This window comes from Oxyura jamaicensis, chromosome 1, assembly GCF_011077185.1.
Source record: "Oxyura jamaicensis isolate SHBP4307 breed ruddy duck chromosome 1, BPBGC_Ojam_1.0, whole genome shotgun sequence".
In the NCBI taxonomy this organism is placed as follows: domain Eukaryota; kingdom Metazoa; phylum Chordata; class Aves; order Anseriformes; family Anatidae; genus Oxyura; species Oxyura jamaicensis.
The window spans coordinates 203628543-203636368 of NC_048893.1; the positions used below are offsets into that span (position 1 = coordinate 203628543).

The 7826-nt window shown below is 68.2% G+C and overlaps 1 protein-coding gene across 1 annotated transcript in view; it reads right to left on the minus strand.

Annotated features, from left to right (window-relative positions):
- Positions 1–7475, minus strand: part of ARRB1 (arrestin beta 1) — an 11291-nt gene extending 3816 nt beyond the window's left edge. Inside the window, exons 1-8 of the mRNA XM_035339333.1 lie at positions 7472–7475; positions 6011–6050; positions 3402–3432; positions 2727–2787; positions 2550–2594; positions 1297–1493; positions 546–605; positions 190–257 (exon numbers count right to left, since the gene is read on the minus strand). Of these exons, the coding sequence (XP_035195224.1) occupies positions 190–257; positions 546–605; positions 1297–1493; positions 2550–2594; positions 2727–2787; positions 3402–3432; positions 6011–6050; positions 7472–7475 (506 nt within the window). The remainder of the gene's footprint in view (positions 1–189; positions 258–545; positions 606–1296; positions 1494–2549; positions 2595–2726; positions 2788–3401; positions 3433–6010; positions 6051–7471) is intronic.
- Between the last annotated feature and the right edge of the window lie 351 nt (positions 7476–7826).

The following is a 7826-nucleotide window of genomic DNA, read 5'->3' on the forward strand; positions in this document are numbered from 1 at the left end:
ACCCCATCCCAAAGGACATCTCCATCCCCGCCCCATCCCAAACGACTTCTCCATCCCCATCCCATCCCATCCCACCCACTGTGGGGTACCAAAGCCAGGTGCCCCCACCCCACCGCCACTCGCAGCCCTGCCAGCCCCGTGCCCCCCACCTGGGCACCCTCAGCCCGTGCCGGCGTCCTCCCCCCTCACCTCTTGTGGATTTTCTCCTCCAGGTTCTCCGCACAGAAAGCTTTGACCTCATAGTCCACACCGCAGGCCTGGAAGCAGGAGGGCGCAGAGGAGGAGGCTGATAAACCCCCCCTGTGCCCCAAAACCCATGCACGACACCCTGGGACAGCCCGAGGCCGATGTCCCAGCCTGCGCCCTTGGGGGACAATCCCCACCCCCAGGTGTGTCCCCAGTCCAGGGACATCATTTTTTGGGGCGATTTCGCCCCGGTTCAAGAGCCGGGCTTTGCTGGGTAGGGACGAGGGGGGTGCCCGGGGGGGTGCCAAGGGCCCGTGGGACACGGCAGGGTGACCTGAGGACCCGGAGGTGCTCCTTACCTTCCCCGTGTCCTCAGGGCCCGGCTGCAGCGTGACGGAGCAAGGCAGGTTGGGGGGGATCTGCAATGGCAAACGGGGTGAGGACCCCCGCCCCAAATCCCCCTCCCCAGGGGGCATCAGGGAGGGGACGGGCAGGGGGACGTGGCGCTGCCCTTCCCCTTCTGGCCAGGGTTAATCCGAAGAGACCCGAGAGACCCAAACCCCGAGGAGTTACGAGCCGCGCTAATGCGCCTTTTTTGTTGTTGTTATTGTTATTATTTTCGGTTTAATCCGGGGGATTTGGAGGAATTAAGGTTGTTTTGCAAGGGCTCACGCCTGGTTGCGATCCCGCTGATCCCGGGGGGGTTTCAGCTGAGAGCTCACGCCCGGAAAACGGCACCGGGTCCCCCGGGGGCTCCGCCAAAAGCCGTGCCGGGGCTGGGGGGCTCAGGGTGCCCAAGCCCCTTGTTAAGGGGGGGGTCTGCCCCCCGTTATCTGCCAAAACCCCTCATTTTGCTCCCCACCGCCAGCTTGGGAGGGCTGCAATGGAAACTTCGGGGGCCACCCCTGCCTCAGTTTCCCCACTGGCTGCGTTGTGCTTTCCTCCGGGGCAAGAGCATCCAGAAGCCGCCACGTCTTCACCCAGCCCCCCCTTTGGCCACCCCCAAATCCCCCAAGGACCCTGTGCCCGCACTCAGGACCCCCAGAAAACCCCGCGCCCCAGCACCCAGCCCCAGGGCCGGGGGCCGAGAGGAAGAGGAGGGGGCCCTACCTCGAAGGTGAAGGGGTAGGCGTGCTCGCCCAGCTTCTTGATCAGCCGCTCCTGCAGCCGCGTCAGGGGCTTCTTCTCCTCGGGGACCGGGGGGAAGGCCTGCACGTTGGCCACAAACAGGTCCTTGCGGAACGTCAGCCCCAGCACGTCCAGGTCCTCGCGGCCGTAGCGGAAGGCGCAGGTCAGCGTCACGAAGACTGGAGGGCGGCAAAGGTGGGGGACGGTGACGTGGTGGCACCACAGCACGGTGGCATCATAGCACGGCGGCAACCCCAGCACGGTGGCACCGTGGCACGGTGGTATCAAGGCACGGTGGCACCACGGCATGGTGGCACCACTGCATGGTGTCATTATGGCACTGTGGCATGGCACCGCAGCACGGTGGCACCACGGCACGGTGGCACCCCAGCACGGTGGCACCATGGCATGGTGGTATCAAGGCACAGTGACACCATGGCACAGTGACACCATGGCACGGTGGCATCACGTCATGGTGGCACCATGGCTTGGTGGCATCACGGCACGGTGGCATCATGGCACAGCGGCACCCCAGCATGGTGGCACCATGGCATGGTGGTATCAAGGCACGGGGACACCATGGCATGGTGGCACCATGGCATGGTAGCATCACAGCATGGTGGCACCATGGCATGGTGGCATCATGGCACAGTGGCACTGCTGCATGGTGTCATTATGGCACAGTGGCATGGCACAGCATGGTGGCATCATGGCACGGTGGTACCTTGGCACAGTGGCATCACGGCATGGTGACACCACGGCATGGTGGCATCACAGCACGGTGGCATCGTTGCACAGTGGCACCACGGCATGGTGACACCATGGCATGGTGGCACCACGGCACGGTGACACCACGGCACAGTGGCACCATGGCATGGTGGCACCGTAGCATGGTGGCATCACGGCATGGTGGCACCGCAGCACGGTGGCACCCCAGCTCACCCCACCCCCACCAGTTTCAACCCAGGTGGCACCGGGACGCAGTGGTGGCACCCAGGAGGTGCCGTGACAGGGAGCTGGGGACACATGGCACTGGTTGGGTCCCCGTGGGACAGGGACAGGGACGGGGATGTGACCTCGGGGCAGCCACCACAGAGCGGGGCGGGGGGCTGGAAAACCTCACCCAAGAGCCCAGCAAACCCCAGCAGCAGGTGGGACCACACGGGGGAGGGGACCAATGTCCCCTGTGGGTGCCACCCCCCTGTCCCCAGGCATCAGGTCCCCCCTGACGTTACCTTTTCTCTCCTTCAGGTACTCGGGATCCACCAGCACCACTCCGTCTGCAAGGGAAGAGCAGCAGGATTGGGGGGACATGCCATCGGGGGGGGGGGGGGGACACGCGGGGACCCCTGGAGCGCCCCTGCCACCACCCTGGGGGGGCCACCAGCACGGGGACACCCGGCCCCACTCACCCACGGGGTCCACCACGTCGATGTGGTCCACGAAGTCCCGCTTCCCCAGGTAGACCGTGAGCTGCGGGGACACGAGAGGGACAAAGGGGTGAGGGGTGCCCCGACCCCGGTCCCCACCTCGCCATCCATCGCCCCTCTCGGGGACACCCCCCCCCTGCCTCCCCAGGGCTTTTGGGGGGTCGGGGAGGAGGGAACTGGTGGGGAAACTGAGGCACAAGGCGCACGGGCATCGCCCGGAGCTGGGCGGGAGGAAAATCTCGGGGGAGACGCAGAGATTTGGGGGGTGGGGGGACAGTCACAGCGGGGCCACCCCCAAATCACAGCGGGGACGCCGGGCACGGAGCCTGGGGAGAAGCAAGGCCAGGGGCTGCGGAGCGGCGGCTGCGAGCTCCCGGCTCCATCCCCGCAGCCCCCGCCACAAATCCGATTTGCGCCGCCCCAGCTGGAGCTCGTTAGACCCCAGCCTCATCCGATTAGGCTCCCGGGGGAGCCCCCCGCCCCCCCCATCCCACAGCCTGGCTCAGCCCCCACCGGCACCACCAGGCGAAAGCATCCCCGTGGGGCGCGCGGGACCCCTGCAGCCCTTGGGGGTCGCAGCCCCCCGATTAAACCCCCGGCCCTGCCGTGCCTCAGTTTCCCTTCCTGGGGAAGGGGGACCCCCGAGGCGGCGCTTACCTTCCCGTTGGGACTCGCCTTCTTGAACACCCTGCAAAAAAAAAGCCACGGGGAAGGCGCGTTAGGGGGCACCGGGATGGGACGGGGGCCACGGGGCTGAGCTGCCAGCCCCCTGCCTCAGTTCCCCACCGGGGCTGGAAGGGGGCCGCGTCCAGCCAGGTCCCACCGCAGGGCCCTGGCTCCTGGCAGCCGCCCCGCTGGCATCAGGAGGTTTTTTCCCACTTAATTCCCCCCCAGGGAAGCTTTTCCTATAAATCCGGCCGCGCCGGCGGTGTCGCCTTACAGCTGCTGGCCCGCAGCGAGCGCCCGGGGCTGGGCAAGGCGCTGGTCCTGGTGCTGAGCCACAGGCTGCTCGCCGAGCCTTGGTGGGGGCTCGGGGGGCTCCAGCAGGACCCCCCCCATCCCCATCCAGCTGCGTAAGGGGCAGTGCAAGGTGCCGGTGCTGTGCAAGGAGCTGTGCAAGGGGTTGGTGCAAGGTGCCGTGCAAGGGCCCTGTGCCACGTAGGGTGCTGTGCAAGGTGCTGTGCGAGGTGCTGGTGCTGCGCGAGGTGCTCTGCCAGGTGCTGGTGCTGTGCAAGGTGCCGTGCAAGGGGTTGTGCAAACATCCTGCTGCGGCAGGTGCCACCCAACCACCCCCCTGTTCAGGGAGCTGTGCGAGGTGCTGTGCAAAGGCCCTGCTGGGCACAATGCTGTGCAAGATGCCGGTGCTGTGCAAGGTGCTGTGCAAGGTGCCAGTGCCGTGCAAGGGGCTGTGCAAGGTGCCAGTGCCGTGCAAGGGGCTGTGCAAGGTGCCAGTGCTGTGCAAGGGGCCGTGCAAAGGCCCTGCTGTGCAATGTGTCTGCAAGATGCCAGTGCTGTGTGCAAGGTGCCAGTGCCATGCAAGGTGCTGTGCAAGGTGCTGTGCAATGTGTCTGCAAGATGCCAGTGCTGTGCAAGGGGCCGTGCAAGGGGCCGTGCACAGGCCCTGCTGTGCAAGGTGCCGTGCAAGGCGCTCTGCAAAGCGCCCCTGCAATGCAAGGTGCCACGCAGCGGCCCTGCAGCGCGATGCGTTGTGCAAGACGCAGCCCAAGGAGTTGTGCAAGGAGTTGTGCAAGGTGCCACGCCACACACGGCCAGGCGCCCTGCAAGCCGGCAGCAGAGGGGCACAGAGGAGCAGGGTCCCTGGGGGGGGGTCCCCGTCCAACCCTCCTGCAGCAGGGCACAGAGGGGCAGGGTCCCAGACGCCACGGTGATGGGCAGCCGCTCGCCCCCTGGGCGCTGGGGAGGCAGCACGAAGCCTCCCAGCGGCTTCCTCGCCCTTCCCAGCTTCGGTCGGTTCCCAAATATCCGAAGGGGAACCCAAAAAAAACAAGGTTTGCAAGTGGGGGGGGTGCCAGCGGGGTGCCCCTCCCCGCCTCCCCTGGCGCACGGCCACCCGTAATGGGCTCTCCCCGGATAATCTGCGCTCGCCGTGAAATTCTATTAAAGCTGCCCTGGAAGATTATCAGCGGCGTTTCGGGCCGGGAAAACAATTAAAGACAAGCGCCGGGCGCTCGGCACGGCTCGGCCAAAAAGGCAGGAGGAGGCTCCCGGTGGCACGGGAGCCCCGGGGACGTCGGTGTCCCCAGGACAGCCCCGGGGGCGCGTTGTGGGAAGGGTCCCCAAAACGCAGGAGGGGGTGGGGGGGTTCAGGGGAACGATTTGGGGGAAACCCCGCGCTTTTGGGGCAGGCGAAAGCGCGCGGTTTTGCCAGGAAGCGCCGTTCATTCATTTGGTTCCAGAAGGCAGAGCGGGGCCTCCAAAACTGCCCTGGGGGGGGGGGGGGGGGTGTTCCCCCCCACCACACCCCCCCCCCGGGGCCCCCCCCCCCCCCCGGCGGGGGGGGGGGGCCCCCCGCCCCCCCCCCCCCCCCCCCCGTGCCTCTGGGGACTTTTTGGGGTGCAGGAGGGAGGATGCTGTGGTGCTGGGGGCGGCTGATGGCTCTGGGTGGGGGCACAGGGAACCACGAGTGTCCCGGTGTCCTTGTCCCCCAGCACCCCTCCCTGGTCCCCACGGTCTCCGTGTCCTTGCATGTGTCCCAGGGTCCCCGTATCTGTCCCCTGGTGGCTCTGTCCCGGTGTCCCCATGTCCCTGCATCCCTGCCCCAAGGTCCCTGCACCTCTCCGGCCCCCTGTCCCCATGTCCCCGTGTCATGGCCCAGCAGGGGAGCCACCCCCAGCGGCTGCAGGGACATCAGGCACGGGGCCACCAGGGCGACGGCCAAGGACAGCCCTTGGCAAGCGGGGGCTGCGGGGGCATCTCCTTGACCCCGCGTTAGCAGCAGGGAGATGGGGGCACGGAGAAACCCTCCGCCACCAACAGCCTGGGGCTCCTCGGGGACCTCCCGGGTGCCCTCCGGGAGCAAAGCACCCCGGGGTGGCCGCGGGACCACGGCCACAAGGGGACCCAGGGGACCGAGCGCAGCGGCACGACCCCGTGGAGCGAGCAAAGCCGGCGCTAACGGGCGTGCAAAAGCAGGGCGCTGCAGTGCCACCCAGGAGAGGCATCTTCCGGGTGCAAACGGAGCCGGTGCAGGGTCGCCCTGGCACCCAAGGGTGACCCCACGGAGACACCGGGGTCCCACCGTGCACCGGGTGCCCTCCCCGGGGGGGGGGGGCTGGGCTGTCCCCGCTGCCGGGAAGTCCCCGCGGGAAGTCTCCCGGCGGCCCCGGTTCCATGAACGCGGCCGCTAATAACGCTAACGAAGCCGGGCGCACGCGAGAGCAGCGGCGCTGCTGCAGCGGGGCCGAGCAGGAAACAAATCCTCGGGGCACGGGGCCACCCTGCGAGCGCCGGGGGGGTGGGACGCGGGGCGGCCCCACCTTGGGGGTGCGGGGACCCCAAAGCACCGCGGTGTGGGTGCAGAGACCCCAAAGCCCCATGCTGTGGGTGCAGGGACCCCAAGGCCTCATGTTGTGGGTGCAGGGACCCCAAAGCCCCACTCTGTGGGTGCAGGGACCCCAAAGCCCCACTCTGTGGGCGCAGCACCCCCCACATCCCTACAGCCAGGCCCCTCCAAGCCCCAGAGCAGAGGCAGGAGCCGGGAGGGACCCAGCAGGGACGCCCCCAGCCCCAGCAGCCCCCTGCCCCTTCCCTCCCGACACCCCCAGCCCCAGTCCCCACGGGGCACCCGGTGGCACCGCGCGCCCCCAGAAGCCGAGCGCCCCCAAAGCCCTGACGGGGCCAGGATTTGGGGGTGCCACTGATGCTGTTCCCAGCCCCCCCTCCCCAAGCTGGGGGGGGGGGGGATCTCCCTGACCCAAACCACCATCATTTAGGAAATACCACCGGGGATGGGGAGCCTGGACCCGTCCCTATGGGATGCCCTGGATGGGGGGGGGGGGACTCCCCCAGACCACACAGTGGGATTTCGGCCCCCCCTTTGCCTGCTGCCACCCCCCCGGAGCTGGGGAGGGAGGGAAGAGGAAGCGCTGAGCCTTCCCTCCCCCCCCGGCCCTTCCTGGTGCCGAGAGCCGGGGACGTGCAGCAGGAAGCAGCCGCTGGCCCTACAAATCCCCTATACCCCCCCCCCCCCGGACCAAGGGACCCCCCCTGCGGGCTGGCAGCCCCATACCCCCCCCCACCCCCGCAGGCACCCTGCCATGGGGCTGCGGGCTGGCCCCGGCCACCGGCCGGATCCTGCTCTCGCCTCCTCATCGATCGGGTTCCTTAATGAGCTCGTTAGGCACCCGGCCGGCCGCTCGGCACTAACGACCTCTTCTTGGTTTGGTGGCCGCTAATTGAGTGGGGTCCCCTCTGGTCTCTGATCGAGCCGCACCGGGGCGATGCCATCGATCCCCCCCGGGATCGCGGGGGCCAAGGTGCTCCGGGACCACCGGGACCCCTCCTCGTCCCCCTGACCCCGTAAGGGGGCTTCGGCCCCCAAATCCGCCCCCTGCGCCTCGCTCGGGTCCCTTGGCACGGAAGCGCGCTGGCGCTGGGATCCGGGATGTCTGGATCCTGCTGTTATTTAGGAGAGTTTGTTCTCCAAACAAAGTCCAGGAAGCCAAAGTCTCCCCTCCCGGGCCGGCGGCCAGGGCTCGCTCCCGCACCCATCGCGCGGCCGAGGTCCCCGGCCCGGCTCCTGACCCCATACCCGGCTCTGGGGGCACCCCGAGGGGCTCTCTGGGGTTTAGGGCCGCAGTTTGGGGCCATGGGGCAGAAGGCCACCAGGGGGTGTCCCCTGTGTGAGCGGGCAGGGGGCCATATCCTGGCACCAGCACCCCAAAAGCCCCCAGGCCGGGTGGGACTGCGGGGTCCCAGGACGGCACCTCTGTAGGAACGGGTGCGGGGTGCAATTCTGGGGACCCCCGTCCCACATCTCCCCCCTCCCAGCTCCATCGTTGCCCCCACCCAGCTGGGGGACGCACCACGTTTTTGGAGATGCTGCAAAGAAGCAGGCGACGC